The 16,560-nt window shown below is 43.4% G+C and overlaps 1 protein-coding gene across 1 annotated transcript in view; it reads right to left on the bottom strand.

The window, feature by feature from the left end:
* The window catches only part of TENM2 (teneurin transmembrane protein 2), a 761,851-nt gene that overhangs the window by 22,580 nt on the left and 722,711 nt on the right, over positions 1-16,560 (bottom strand). Inside the window, exons 24-25 of the mRNA XM_040239453.1 lie at positions 5,587-5,883; positions 2,506-4,120 (exon numbers count right to left, since the gene is read on the bottom strand). Of these exons, the coding sequence (XP_040095387.1) occupies positions 2,506-4,120; positions 5,587-5,883 (1,912 nt within the window). The remainder of the gene's footprint in view (positions 1-2,505; positions 4,121-5,586; positions 5,884-16,560) is intronic.

Below are 16,560 nucleotides of genomic sequence, written 5' to 3' on the forward strand. Positions count from 1 at the left end.
TATCTGAAACTATATATATATGGGTGTGTGTGTTTTCCTGAGACGCCCTTTAGTTAGAAACTGCAGTGTGGTCAGTGGGAGAAGGAGAAGGTGGGATGATTTGAGAACAGCATCGAAACATATATGTTACCATATGTAAAATAGATAAGCAGTGCGAGGCTAATGTATGAAGCAGGGCACCCAAAGCTGGTGCTCTGTGACAACTTGGAAGGATAGGGTGGGGGGTGGTTCAGGATGGAGGGGACACATATATTCCAATTAATATGGCCAATTAATTTTGACATATGGCAAAAACCACCACAATGTTGTAAAGTAATTATCCTCCAGTTAAAATAAATGAATGAAAAAAATAGAAACTGCAGTGAGCTGGGTGGACGCAAACCCTGCTAAGCCCTAGGGAAGAGAGGAAGCCCTGGCAGAGGAGCATGGCAGGGCCTCCCGATGATGCACGGTGGGGCGACTAGGAGGGAACTAGCCTGGCTGTAACTCCTGTACTCCTGAGGTACCAGCTGCTTCGGTTGTAGGGGGATGCTGGGTTCAACCAAAGGCTCTGGAACTTGTCAGTGAGGCACAGCATGGCCAGAAGTTGACCTTTAAGGTCATCTATTTCTGCAGCATGGGGCACTGAGGGCCGCACTGTGCTCCAGGGAGCTGCTGCTTCCTTTCCTATTCTGGGGATGGATAAGTGATCCCTGGGTTACCTGAGGGTAGGGGCCCTCTGGGCCTGATGCTTCCCTGGCTCATGGCTAAGAGCTATGAGTTCCCTGGAACTTGGGGGGGGGCTTGGAATTGGGGTCCTCACTGTTATTTATCTACAATGCATGTTCAGGTGAGATGGCTTCATATTCTTTGCTGAATATTGGTCTTTTTTCTTCCATTCATCTATCCATCTCTCTATCCAGATTTTCTTGTTTATCTCCCTGAAAAAAGGGGCTCTATCTTGCGGTCCACTGCATCTCTAGTACTTATATGTTAGATGAAAATATCTCTCAGTAGGTGAATAGACAGATGGATGGATAAGGACCCTCATTTAACCAATTTCTCACTTAGCATGAAGAAGCAGATTATTTGCCTTCCTTGACCTGTTTATCCAGACCTCTCTCCAAGCTTCCTATGTCCTTTTGACCTTTTTTTCTTTTTTCTGTGATTGAGCTCTGAGTGGCTTGCAGGATTTTAGTTTCCCAATCAGGGATTGGACTCGCACCCCCTGCAGTGGTAGCACAGAGTCTTAGCCACTGGACCACCAGGGAAGTCTCCTGTCCCTTTTGACTTTTGCGCATGTCTTTCTTCAGCCTTGAGCTCATTTCTACCACCAAGATCCCCTTCATTCTTCAAGCCTGGTTTGAGGTGGGGCCCTTCTGGACTATGCCAAAATTTTCAAAACTGAAGTCATCTGCACATGCACTTCTTTGAGAGAAGTGTCTGCCTTGTTTCCACTGCATCCCCACTAGGCATCACCGACTCGATGGACATGAGTCTGAGTAAACTCCAGGAGTTGGTGATGGACAGGGAAGCCTGGCGTGCTGCAGTCCATGAGGTCACAAAGAGTTGGACATGACTGAGCGACTGAACTGAACTCCAGGATGAAGCATGCTGGTGCCTTAAAAGTGCTTGTTGAATAAATAACTGGACAAACACTTATATGGTAGCATAGACTTAATCCCATTTTCCATTATCACTGCTTATTTGTATTTGTTTCTCACCAGCCTTGTCGTAAGGTTAGGAGCTGGGCACAGTCATCTCAGTACCCACGCTGTTTTGTTGCTTCACTAGTAATGGTGATGTTAACAACACAAGCAGATACCCTTTCGTGAACATCCTCTGTCTAAGTGCCAGGCACTGAACTTTACATACATAAGTTCATTTCCTTCTTACGATCACTCTGAGATGATTTTGTTAGTGCCCTTTTGCAGAGAAGGATACTACAGCTCAGAGATACTGGACAACCAGCCCAAGGTCCTTTGACTTATAAATAAAAGAATTTGAACCAGGTATTTCTGAGATCAGAATCTCATCCTTTCCTCCTTCGTAAGGTTGCTTTCCTCTTTTGAGTTAGAGAGGGCTCTTATAAAAGTTATTTCAATGGAATGGACTTGAAAATAGCCAGGACATCTTCAAACAGAGCTGCCTGGCTAGCTCAGTTGATAGAGCATGGGACTTTTAATTCCAGGGAAGATGCCCTGGAGAAGGGAACGGCAACCTAGTCCAGTATTCTTGCCTAGAGAACTCCATGGATAGAGGAGCCTGGCAGGTTAGAGATCATGGAGTCCAGAGAGTCAGACACGACTGAGTGAGCAACGTTTTCACACTTTTCTTCAAACAGAGCTAAGGACTGCTCTGTACTGTGATTGCTTGAGTGCTCTCGATCCTGTACCTGCAGTGTACACAGCCCTCCAGGATTCTCCTAGCATCAGACATTAGACCTTGTTTCAAAGTCCCTGATAGTCTACCTGGACAACCACCCCACGGGGAGCCACTGCCCAACTGAGGTGGCCAGGTCCTTACCTGTCACGTAGTTCTTCAAGTCCAGCTCATTGCTGAGAGGATTGTTGCTCTTGAACATGTACAAGTTAAAAGGGGCCGGCTCCTTGCCCACATTTTTCCACATGGTGTAGTCTGGAGAAGTCCATCGTCCCGCCAGCACGTCATAATCACGCTGCGTGAAGTGGACCAGCTTGGTGAGGGGATCGTAGAGTCCCCCGTGGAAGCCAATGACCATCTGGAAGTCAGGGTTGGAGTCGTAATAAATCTCCCCATAGGCGGTGTACTGCAGCTGCTTGATCATGAGACCATTGATGCTGAACACAGCCAGGGGCGTCCCCGTGTTATCCGAGGCAACATAGTACTCCTCTCCACTGCTGCTCTCCATGGCAAAGAGGTGCCCCTGGAGGTCATAGTAGAGCGAGGTTATCTCTGAGTTGGAGTGATTGTAGACATGGGTGATGCGAGTCGGGTTGTGGAGGTCTGAGTAGAAATACTGCAGGTGGTGGCCCAGATTGGTCTTGTAGGAAGCCCGCCGCCCCACGCCATCATAGCGGTATTGGACGCTCCAGCCACTGGCCTTGTTATAAGCCCTCGTTAGGAGGCCCTTGGAGTTGTACTCAAAGATGTCAGCCCCTCGCTGGCACAGATAGCCATCGTCGTCAATTTTGTACTGCACGTCGCCAAGCCTGGTTATCCGATCCCGGAGGTCGTAGCGCAAGGGCATGAGGCGCACACTGTTCCCAGGGTTCAGCAAGTGGAGGTTCCCATTGAGGTCGTAGCTGTAGCGCCAGGTGGGGCGGTCATTGACGGCCACACTCTGGAGCTGCCCATCCCCGTCATAGTCGTACGTGTACTTAGTGGTGTTGGCGTAAGGCCCCAGTTTCAGCTCCCTCTTGATCACCCTGCCCATGCTGTCATACTGCACCGTCATCCAGTACATGAGCGACCGGAACATCTCGTATTGGACTTCCTTGATCCGCCCGTGGGTGTCAAAGTGTTTGCTGAGGGTCATCACGGCCGTGGTGATGATCTGGTTGATGTCATAATAGATGACCCCGAACTTGCCAAAGTGCTCCACTTTGCCGGAAATCTCATCATAGCGGTAGAGGTCAACGGGAAGGGGAGTCTCACTTATGACGGGCTTGATGCTTGCGATCCGGAAGCTGTTGTCGTGATAGGTGTATTCAAACCTGGCGTTGACCATGCCTTCCTCGGAGAACCTGTAGATCTGCTTGTCCACGAGTGGGCCGATCTTTCGGTACCTGATGGTGCAGGAGAAGCCCCCACTTTGGAGGTTGACCATTTTTAAGACGCCAGTGGTCTCATCATACCCGAAAGTGATGGCAGTGCTGTCGTAGACAATCTCCGACAGCTTGGAGAGTTTCCCATACTTGTAGAATACCTGGCGTCCAGTGCCCAAAAAGGATGTCTTCAGGATGCGGCCATCATCACTGTAGTCAAAGATGACAGAAGCGTTGCTTTCGGGCGGGTTATAAGTGTTGCGGATGTAGCCGATGGAGGTGTGGGTGGACATACTGTGCCGGGCGACGCTGGGCATGGTGACGGCGTGGAGGCGCTCAGAGGAGTCGTACTCGAATATGTACTGACGCTGACTCTGGAGCAGGAGCACCATGGACTGGAGGAGGAAAGGGGAAGGGAACACGTGAGTTAGCCACTTAGGACCCAGTGCTCAAATGGACGGAATTTATTCCATGTCCCTAAATGGCAATTCAAAAGCTGTGAAGGATGGGGAGATTCAGATCAGAGATTTGGGGCAAATTGATGTCACCGGGCTTGCTACTCTATGGATCATGGCAGCTAGAGGAATGTTCCCCAAACTTTAATGTACGTGTAAAAATACCCAGGGGTCTGGTGTAAAGACAGATTCTGATTATGCAGTTCAGTGTGAGAGGGCAGTGGGGAGGTGGCCTGTGAATCTGCTTTGGGAACATCCCAGGGGATGCTGGTGTTGCCTGGACCATAGTCTGAGTTGTAAGGGGTTAGAAGGACTGAGATGGGAGGCACTGGGTTCGCCTCCAGGCTCAATGACAAGACATCCTGAGACTGGTGAGAAATGACTCCTGCTGACCTGGCAGGGGACAGGTATGATGCACATACTATGTTTGGGGGCACCCTGACTAAGTCTCACCATAAAGCACATCCTTCATTTAGAAGCCACTGGAGATTAAGTAACCCGGAATCATTGATTCTTTGGGGGAAAAAATGATCTCCAACTTGAAGCCATGGGGAAGATTCTTGCCTTCCCTGATTAACCATTCATTCTGGTATCTTCTGTCCTAATGAGAACAGTATTGAGAAGGGACCAAATAGACAAAAGCCCCTCTTACAGAGGAGGTAACAGCTCTGTCTGCAAGTGACCACTGCCATCAGGAAGCAAGAAGGGAAGAAATGGAAATGGGCTTGTGTAGAGGTGAGTCCAGGTGAGAGGCCCAGGCTGAGCAAACCCCTGTCTAATGATACATGACCAAGGCAGTCTTTAAAAGTCTTGACCCCCCGCTCCCAGAAGGGACCTCTTTTTTACTGCTGCTCCAACCTGACCTTTTCTGACACGGAAACCTGAGTCTGGCACTTTCAGACACAGGGGAATTATGTAGCAAGAATCTGTTGACTGCTTCAGCCAACAAGCCAAGTAGGAGTGGGCTGCTCCGTGTGCTGGAGTTTTAGGCAGAGTTCCTACCCTGATGGCTTAATTCCAGGCATGGTAGAAATGAATCACTGCATTTCCAATTCATAAGGAATGATGAACTGTGCTGCTAGTGACATGATTCTGTTCACTTCAACAGCACTTTTCTGGGGGAATAAAATCAGACAATCCATTCTTTTCACCATTACCGCATATCTAGCAGGTTTTTTTCTTTTTTTTTTTTTTTTTTTGCTGTTGATGGTAGTAGTGCTGGGCTATGAATAACACTTTCCTTGGGATTTCCTCCCTCCCAGACGGTGGGAGTACATGGGAGCCCTGGTAGAGTCAAAGTAAAGATGTTAAAATGTCTTATGGCAAAGTGTATCAGGTCAGCTTAAAAAGAGCAGAGTGAATGAGAGAGACAGCCCCAGCTGAGCAAGAGCAGCATGTCCACCCACCTTGTCAAGGTAGGAATAGCTCCACACCTTCCCGTCGGCAAACATGCGGGACACGATCCGGCCCTGCTTGTCGATGTCCGTCCTCTCGCTCATGGCCCCACGCTGAAGGCCGGCCAAGCGCCCATTGAAGAAATAGGAGACGTTCACGGCTGCCAGCCCGCTGCTGGGGAGCCAGAGGAAGGGGCGGCCCACTTGGTCATAAATGATCCTCAGGGTGAACTTCCGGTGATCATCATAGATCTTCTCTGTCCGAATATTCCGGTCATAGTCAATGGACAAGAGATTTCTTCCATGGACCTAGGAAAACACAATATGCCTGCTTTGAAAGACATCACAGGGCATGTTAGTTCAGATTGCTATGGAGGATGTGGCTGGTGTGGCCAGGGCATGTGTGTGCTTTAGAGGAAGAAATACTCTTGAAGTTATTTAGGGAAGTGCTTCTAAATGCCTTTACATCATAGTACACACAGGAAATGGTAATTTTTGTAGCATTCACTAGAATACAGAAACAAGGCTGCTTATGGCTGGAAATGACTGATTGGGGCATGGCCACCATGAACAGTTATATAGGCTGTACACTGCACAGCACAGCTCAGGGGTGCCATCATGTAAACCAAGTAAATGGTGAAATTACATGGCCATCCACAATAGCCCTGGACCCCAGGGTTCTGACTGTCCTGCCTGGCCATCTTGGCAAGCAAGATAATTTGTATATTTATACACTTAAAACCCTTTTTGGGCAAGTCATCAACTAATGGGTAGCTAATGATCTTTGAGAGCAGGTGCCAAGATTTCTTCCCAAATCTTAAAAGGTACCCAGGAAGGTGAGGAGAAGCTCTTAGAAATCCATGTTTTACCATGATCTGGGAATACAAAGCCTTATTCCTACGTGAAATCCTTTAATTCTCCCACCTAGAGAAAAATCTCGCCATTGCCAAGGATGCAAGACACCAGTGGGATAACAGCAACAGGGCTGGGGAATTCCAACAAAGGGAAGAACTGATTCACTTAGATTTGAGAGGAACAACCCAGATATAATTTAATATTTATTTAGCAGTTGATTTGTTTAGAGAAGAGAGCCTCTCTCCGAAGGCAGAGCTGAGAGACTAGACTCTGGGTATGGGGACAGGAGAGGGACTCTAGAGATCAGCTAGCCTGGAGTGGATGCCTGGAATTGAAGGGAATGAGGCCAACTCAGCCCAGGCTCCTTCAACATAACTGACTGCAAATCTGCACCTCCCTGGGGTGACTGCTGAAGGCAAGAGAAGGTATCAACATGCAGAAGGAAAGGATGTGAAAGAGGTCTGGTACCTCCCCACCTTTTAGTAATAATTCAATAGCACTTAACAATAATAATGATGGTAATACTAACTTTGACACATGTTCAGAGCCGGTCTAGATAGGCATTATCTTGGGCAATTTACATCCACTGTCGGAGCTAATGCTCACAAATGAGGAAACCAAGCCTCGAACCGAGGTTATACACTTGCCCAAGGACATGCTGCAGTGAAGTGGTAGGTTAGTCTGGGACTTAGGTCTTTAGACTTTGACCAGTTAACCAACCAGCTCTACTATTTCCCACACTGTTTATATTGGATATGCATTGAGCGTCCTGAGAGGTGTCAAATGACTGTAAAGCACTGCCACAGCCCTTGAAGGGTTCCACATTGCAGCTTTGGTGGGGGGACTAGGAATAATTCTAATATGACAGACACCTATTATACTGGGGAGCAGCACTTTACCCAGGTAAAGAGCTACATTTCACAGCTTTCTTGAGACTTGGGTAGGGGTAAAGTGATTTAAGTAGTAGTCGTTGGCTGGGTCTGCTGGGAACCTTGAAGAAAGCAGACATAGCCAGAAAGCAAGCACCCCTTTTATTCTTCCTCCTTCCTTTCCTTAGGTGGAATGTGGATGTGATCACTGACGCTCCAGTATTCACTTTGTGAATATGGGGTGACTTTGAGAATGTTAAACCTCAAAGATAATGGCTCATCTGGAGAAAGAGTCTAGATCCCTGTCAACCTAGGTGTCTTCAAGATGACCTAGGTCATCTGTACCAGCCATAAACTGCTTACCCCTAGGAGAAGGGAATGGCTACCCACTCCAAGTATTCTTGCCTGGAGAATTCCATGGACAGAGAAGCCTGGAAGACTACAGTCCATGGAGTCACAAAGAGTCAGACATGACTGAGTTACTAACACTTTCACTTTTCAGGCTCCTTTTAGATCATGAAAATAATGTCTATATCTTGTATAATGTCCTGTTATTTCCAATCTGTTACCAGCAGTTGAAGCTAATCTAAACTGATAAAAGTCCCTGATGCTTTGACAGATACTGTGCTAAGTACTCTACATACTTGATTCCATTTTATTCTCACACATAGGTAAAAATTATTTTATCTATGGGCATCCAAGCTTGAGGGGGTCACATAACTAGAAAAGTGCCAGGATCTGAGCCCAGGACTACCTGGTTCCCCAAACCATTGCTGTTTTCATGAAATCATCCCAGAGAAAAGGGGACAGAACATGTGAGATAGAACATTTATCTAAAGCATGGAAAGAGAATAAAGGTATGAGCTCTTGGGATTTTAAGGAAATCCAACTTTAAGTGAAAGATTCGTATCAAACCTGCAGTAATTGGAAGAATCCAAAAAAGGAGTGAGTATGGCAGAATATTTCTAACATGTCCGAAAGTTAATGCTGTCAAAATCACTGAAGATGCTGAAGATATGGTATTAGAGTTGTCGTAACCAGAGCAAACCACAAGCTTGGGTTAGAAAGATCACTTCCTCTGGGAACAGAAATTTGGCCACACTGGGTCGCTTCATTTGGGACAAGAGCAGCAGAAGGCCACCAATATTCTTAAGCGTATTGTCTAAGAATTTCAGTTCAAGACCTTGTGAACATTTTATTCGGCAGAATGAAACACGTGGCAACAGTGAGGAAGGATTTTCAGAATTTCCTGAGCCACCTGTACCTATGTATTTCCTACTTCCTCAGTCATCCGTCCATCCCTTTCCTTACTGTTTTCCCGTTGTTTCTCTTCACTAATATCACACAGCCCCCAGGGCATTTATTATTGATTAAACATTACATCTCTGCCAATGTCAAGCATGGTGCCTGCTCTGGAATGCAAGGAGGACCACCACCAACAGAGCAACACGTCCTGAGAACTTTGCGATGGGCTTGGTGTGTTCTCAGCACTGCCCATGTTTTTCTTGTTTAATCCTCACAACAGTCACAGGCAGGCACTATTATCCCCATATTATATGCAAGGCACAGATGGTTAAAGTGCTGTGCTCGCGCTTACACAGTAAGCGTTGGGCCCAGGATCCCAATCCTGAGCTCACCACCTCCACCCCTAGGCTGTACCGTTGCCCCGGACACCCCCACCCCATGGGCGGCTCTCCATCAGACGTGCGATTCTAAACCATCGGGGATGCTCTCTCAAAGCATGGCTGCTGCACTGACTCCACCACTGCTGAATCAGCCTCCCAAGGAATCAAAGCTGGGCGATTCTGATGAGTACTACTGGCTAAAATACTTAGTGTGCCACAAGGCTCTATCTTCAGTTACCTGGGGGAGACCAACAGGCAAATCATATATCCATAATATAATTGTGTGTGTATGCATGTAAGTATAGTGCTATAACGTGTCTTCATGGGGGACACTAACGTGGTAATCATATGTGCAAGCATGACTATCATAGTAACAACTGTCTTAGTATATGAAGGTGTTGAGAATGCAGAAAAAACAGAATAGTGGGCAAGCACAGAAGAGGGTTCCCAAACCTCTGACTACTACCATTTGGGTTTACTGCAGTTACTGAAAAGCTAACGAGGTCCAGGTACAGCAACCATAAAAAAGTAATAGGTGCTAATCGTTCAGTTCAGTTCAGTCGCTCAGTCGTGTCCGACTCTTTGTGACCCCATTAGCCATTGATAATTCAGGGTGGGAATGGGATTTTTTTATAGAGCTAATTTGAGATTTTCCACCGTTTATTGAGATAATTGGGCTTTTCCGGTGGCTCAGACAGTAAAGCATCTGCCTGGTATGCAGGAAACCCGGGTTCAATCCCTGGGTTGGGAAGATCTCCTGGTGAAGGAAATGGCAAGCCACTCCAGTATTCTTGCCTGGAAAATCCCATGGACAGCGGAGCCTGGTAGGTTATAGTCCATGGGGTCGCAAAGAGTCAGACATGACTGAGTGTCCTCACTTCACTTCACTTCATTGAGATAACTGATATACCTCATTGTATAAGTTGAAAGTGTACAGCACAGTGATTTAACTTACATATATTATGAAATGATTACCACAATAAATTAGGTTAAATCCATCATCTCATATAGATACAAAAAAAGGGAAGAGTCTTGATTTACTTTCTTCAAACCTTTCTCTAAAATCAATGATTTTTATGTTTATTTTTAAAGTTAAGATCAAATTGACATACAGTATTCTATTAGTTTTAGGTATGCTGCTGCTGCTGCTAAGTCGCTTCAGTCGTGTTCGACTCTGTACGATCCCTTAGACGGCAGCCCACCAGGCTCCTCTGTCCCCGGGATTCTCCAGGCAAGAATACTGGAGTGGGTTGCCATTTCACACAACAGAACAATTCAATATTGTATGTACTGTGAAACAATCAGCTCAGTAAGTCTAGTTATCACTGATCACTGTACACAGTTGTGAAATACTTTTTCTTGTGATGAGGACTTCTAAGATTTATTCTTCAGTTCAGTTCAATTCAGTTAAGTCGCTCAGTCGTGTCCGACTCTTTGGGACCCCATGAATCGCAGCACGCCAGGCCTCCCTGTCCATCACCGACTCCTGGAGTTTACTCAAACTCATGTCCATCGAGTCGGTGATGCCATCCAGCCATCTCATCCTCTGTCGTCCCTTTCTCCTCCTGCCCCCAATCCCTCCCAGCATCAGGGTCTTTTCCAATGAGTCAACTCTTTGCATGAGGTGGCCAAAGTACTGGAGTTTCAGCTTTAGCATCAGTCCTTCCAATGAACACTCAGGACTGATATTCAGAATGGATTGGTTGGATCTCCTTGCAGTCCAAGGGACTCTCAAGAGTTAGCGACTTTCAAATATGCAATACAGCGTTTAGCATAAACACCATGCTGTACATTACAACTTATTTAAGTGTTAAGTTTGAATCTTTTGACTCCCTTTCCTCATTTTAATCACCCCAACCCCTTACCACTGTCAACCACCAATCTGTTCTCAGTAACTATAACTTTTTTTTTAAGATTCCATATATAAGTGAGATCATACAGTATTTGTCTTTTTCTCTCTGACTTATTTCACTTCACATAATGCCTTCAAGTCACAAATGCCTTCAATATCACAAATGGCAATATTTCATTCCTTTTTTTTGGCAGGGTCAGAATAATTTTCCAGTGAGTGTGTGTGTGTGTGTATATATATCACATCTTCTGTATTCATCCTTGATGGACACTTAGGTTGCTTCGATGTCTTGGTTTGTTGTGAATATGCTGCAGTGAATGCTGGGGTGCCTATTTTGTTGGCTTTGTGTTTTCATTTTATTCATATATATATCCAGGAGTGGGATTGCTGGGTCATATGGTAGTTCTATTTTTCATTTTTTTTGTTTTCGAGGAAGCGCGATACTATTTCCACAGTGACTGCATCAGTTTGCACTCCTACCAACAGTGCATGGTGCTGCTGCTGCTAAGTCGCTTCAGTCATGTCTGACTCTGTGCGACCCCAGAGACGGCAGCCCACAAGGCTCCCCCGTCCCTGAGCTTCTCCAGGCAAAACACTGGAGTAGGTTGCCATTTCCTTCTCCAATGCATGCAAGTGAAAAGAGAAAGGGAAGTCGTTCAGTCGTGTCCGACTCTTTTCGACCCCATGGACTGCAGCCTACCAGGCTTCTCCATCCATGGGATTTTCCAGGCAAAGGTACTGGAGTGGGGTGCCATTGCCTTCTCCAACAGTGCATGCAGTTTCCCTTTTCTCTACAACCTCACCAACATTCATTGTCATTTTGATAACAGCCATTCTAATAGGTGTGAGGTATTAATAATATCTCATTATGGTTTTGATTTGAACGTCCCTAATTATCAATAATGTTGAGCACCTTTCCAGGTGCCTACTGGTCATCTATATGTCTTCTTTGGAAAAATGTCTATATAAATCCTATTTGTCAGTAGAAGTGTTTTTTGTTTTTTTTGCTATTGAGTTGTATGAGTTCTTTTTGTATTTTGGATATTAAGCCATTAATAGATATATGATTTGTAAATGTTAAAAAAATGTTATAATAAAAAGGTTGTCTTTTCATTTTGTGGATGGTTTCCTTTGCTGTGTGTAAGCTTTTTAGTTTGATGTAGTCTCACTTTTGATTTTTGCTTTTATTGCTTTTGCTTAGGTGGCAAATCCAAAAAATCATCCTTCAGATGAATGTCAAAAAGCTTACCGCCTGTTTTTCCCTCAATTTTACAGCTAGGTCTTATGGTTCAAGTTTTTAATCCACTTGAGTTAATTCCTGTGAGTGGTATAAATAGTGCTCCAGTTCTATTCTTTTGCATGTGACTATCAAGTTTCCCCAACACCATTTGTTAAAGAGAGTGTCCTTTCTCTGTCTGTATATTTTTCGCTCTTTGTTGTCAATTAATTGACCATATATGTGCAGTTTATTTTTGGTCTCTCAATTCTGTTCCATTGGTCTATGTGTCTGTGTTTATTGCAATATTGTTTTGATGACTATAGCTTTGCAATAGAGTTTCAAATCAAGGATTGTGATGTCGCCAGCTTTTTTCTTCCATTTTAAGATTGCTTTGGCTATTTGGATATCTGTGGTTCCATATCAATTTTAGGAATGTCTGTTCTATTTATGTGAAAAATGCCATTGGGTTTTGGTTAGGGATTGTTATTAAATTTGTAAGTTGCTTTTGATATTAAGGGCATTTTTCTCCTAATCCACGAGCACAGAAAATCCCTTTTTCAATTTCTTTCACTAATGTCTTACAGTTTTTAGTGTAGAGATATTTCACCTCCTTGGCTAAATTTAGTCCTAGGTATTTTGATGGAATTATAAATGTGATTGATTTCTTAATTCTAATAGTTTGTTATTAGTATATAGAAATGTAACAGATTTCTGAATACTGATTTTGTATCCTGCAACTTTACTGAATTTGTTTATTCTACAGTTTTTTTTGTAAAGTCTTTAGGATGTTCTATGTGTGTATGTTCATGGTTTTGGCAAATAGTGACAGTTTTACTTCTTTTTCCCATTGGATGCCTTTTATTTTTTCTTGCTTAATTGCTGTCTAGGATTTTCAATGCTATGCTGAATAAAACTGCCAAGAATGGGCATACTTCTTCCTGTTCTTAGGGGAAGAGTTTTCAGCCTTTTACCATTGAGTACGACGTTCAATTCAGTTCGGTTGCTCAGTCCTGTCCGACTCCTTGGGATACTATGGACTGCATCACGCAGGCTTCCCTGTCCATCACCAACTCCTGGAGCTTGCTCAAACTCATGTCCATTGAATCAGTGATGCCATCCAACCATCTGTCATCCCCTTCTCCTCCTGTCTTCCCCTTCTCCTCCTGTCTTCAATTTTTCCCAACATCAGAGTCTTTTCCAATGAGTCAGTTCTTCACATCAGGTGGCCAAAGTATTGGAGTTTCAGCTTCAGCATCAGTCCTTCCAATGAATATTCAGGACTGATTTTCACTAGGATGGACTGGTTGGATCTCCTTGCAGTCCAAGGGACTCTCAAGAGTCTTCTCCAGTACCACAGTTCAAAAGCATCAATTCTTCGGCACTCAGCTTTCTTTACAGTCCAACTCTCACATCCACACATGACTACTGGAAAAACCACAGCTCTGACTATATGGACCTTTGTCAGCAAAGTAGTGTCTCTGCTTTTTAATATGCTGTCTAGGTTGGTCATAACATGGAGTATGATGTTAGAAATGGGCTTATCACACATGGCCTTTATTATATTGAGATGCATTCCCTTTATACTCTGTTGAGAGGTTCTTTTAATTGTAAAAGGATGTTGAATTTGTCAAAAGCTTTTCTGCATCTATTGAGATGATTTTTATCCTTTATTTTGTTAGTGTGGTGTATCACATTGATTTATGGATTTGGAACCATCCTTGCATTCTTGGAATAAATTTCATTTGATCCTGTGTTATGATCTTTTTCATGTATTGTTAAACTCAATTTGCTAATATTTTCTTGAGGTTATTTGCATCTCTGTCCATCAGGGATATTGACCTATAATTTTATTTCTGGCAGTGTCCTTGTCTGATTTTTGTATTAGGGTAATGCTGGCCTTGTTAAATGAGTTTGGAAACAACCCTTCATTTTAATTTCTTTTGGGAAGAATTTGAGAAGGATTGGTATAAATTCTTTGAATGTTAAGTAGAATTCACAAGTGAAGCCATGTGATCCTGGATTTCTGTTTGGTGGGATGTTTTTGATACTGATTCAGTCTTATTACTAGTAATTGATCTGTTCAGATGTTTTATTTATCATTCAGTTATAAGCTTTGTGTTTATAGAAATACATCCTTCTTCAATATTGTCCATTCATTGGTATATAATGTTACAATAATCTCTATTATCTTTTCATTTTTGTAGTATTGTTTATAATTTCTTCTCTTTCATTTCAGATTTTGAGTCCTCTCTTTTTTTGCTAAGTCTAGCTAAAGGTTTGTCAATTTGGTTTACCTTTTTAAAAAATTAGCTCTTGGATTCATTGAATTTTTGATATTGTCTCTTTAGTCTCTATTTAATTTACTTTCTCTCTGATCTTTATTATTCTTTCTTCTAACTGTGGGCTCCATTTGTTGTTCTTATAGTTCCTTAAGGTGTAACATTAGGTTATCTACTTATGATATTTCTTGTTTCTTCAGGTAGATATTTATTGCTATGAACTTCCCTTTTAGAATTGCTTTTTCTGTATTCCTTAAGTTTTGGTATGTTGTATTTCCATTTTCATTTGTCTCAAGGTATTTTTTTCTTTTTCTTTTGATTTCTTTGATGCATTTATTTATTGTGTTGTTCAGTCACTTAATCATGTTTGCCTTTTTGCAAGCCCATGGGCTGCCGATAATGGCAAGTTTCTTTGTCCTTCACTATCTGCTGGAGTTTGCTCAGCCTCATGTCCATTGAGTCAGTGATACCAGCCAACCATCTCATCCTCTGTTGCCTCCTTGTCCTCTTGACCTCAGTCTTTCCCAGCATCAGGGTCTTTTTCAGTGAGTTGGCTCTTCACGTCAGGTGGCCAAAGTATTGGAGCCTCAGCTTCAGCATCAGTCCTTCTAATGAATATTCAGGGTTGATGTCCTTTAGGACTGACTGGCTTGATCTCCCTGCTGTCCAGGGGACTCTCAAGAGCCTTCTCCAGCACCACAGTTCAAAAATATCAGTTCTTCAGAACTCAGCCATCTTTATGGTCCAGCTCTCACATGGACCTGTACATGACAAATGGAAAAACCAGAGCTTTGACTAGACAGACCTTTGATAGCAAAGTGATGTCTCTGCTTGTTAATACACTGTCTGGGTTTGTCATAGCTTTTCTTCCAAGGAGCAAGCATCTTTTAATTTTACGACTGCTGTCACCATCCACAGTGATTTTGGAGTCTGAGAAAATAAAGTCTGCTACTGTTTCCATTTCTTCCCCATCTATTTGCCATGAAGTGATGGGCCCGATATCATCTTATATTTTGAATGTTGGGTTATAAGCCAGCTTTTTCGCTCTCCTCTTTCACTTTCATCAAGAGTCTCTTTAGTTCCTCTTCACTTTCTGCTATTAGGGTGTTGTCCTCTGCATATCTGAGGTTATTGATATTTCTCCTGGAAGTCTTGATTCCAGCTTAAGTTTCATCAAGCCCAGTATTTCACATGATGTACTCTGCATAGAAGTTAAATAAGCAGGGTGACAATATATAGCCTTGATGTTTGTTGTTCCATGTCCAGTTCTAACTGTTGCTTCTTGACTTGCATACATGTTTCTCAGGAGGCAGATAATGCAGTCTGTCCTGAGGCCAAACTATGGTAGAGGTAATGGTCATCTCCTCCAAGAGGACTTATGCCAGCACACCATGCCTCCCAGGACTGTTGCTGTCAGTGCTCCTGACCCCGTGGCAGGCCACTGTTGACTCCAAAACACTCACAGGCAAGTCTCGCTCAGTGTTTTGTGGGGTCACTGCTCCTTTCTCCTGGATCCTGGTGCACACAAAGTTTTGTTTGTGCCCTCCAAGAGATTCTGTTTCCCTAGTCCAGTGAAAGATCTGTAATCAAATCCCAATGACCTTCTAAGTCAGGTTCCCTGGAGTTTCTCAGTCCCTTTGTCAGATCCTCAGGTTGGAAGTCTGTTGTAGGGCCTAGAATTTTTGCAACAGTATGAGAACTTCTTTGGTGTAATTGATTGATCTGTAATATGTTGGTTAATCTCCACATATTTGTGAATATTCTAGTTTTCTTTTGTAATTGACTTCCAGTTTCATACCATTGTGGTCAGAAAGGATGCTTGAAATGATTTCAGTGTTATACATTTGTTAAGACTTAATTTTGTGGCCTAACATATGATCTGTCCTGGGGAATGTTTCATGTGCACTTGAGAACAATGTGTATTACACTGTATTACATTGTTTTTGGATGGAATGCTCTACGTATATCTGTTAAGTTTATCTGGCTAAATTTATTGCTTAAGGCCACTGTTTCCTTACTGATTTTCTGTCTGGACAATCTACCTATTGATGTAAGTGGGATATTGTCTCCTACTATTACTATATTTCTGTATATTTCTCTTTAGATCTGTTAATATTTGCTTTATAAACTTAGGTGCTCCTATAGTGGGTATGTAAATATTTGTGAACATTATATCCTCTTGCTGAATATACCTTCTTGTCATTATGTAATGCCTTTCTTTAACAAGTTTCCCATACCATACAACAGTGTTAAATTATGGTCATAATGGTCATTATTCATAGCACTT

The sequence above is a fragment of the Oryx dammah genome, unplaced genomic scaffold (assembly GCF_014754425.2).
Source record: "Oryx dammah isolate SB20612 unplaced genomic scaffold, SCBI_Odam_1.1 HiC_scaffold_5, whole genome shotgun sequence".
Taxonomy (NCBI): Eukaryota; Metazoa; Chordata; class Mammalia; order Artiodactyla; family Bovidae; genus Oryx; species Oryx dammah.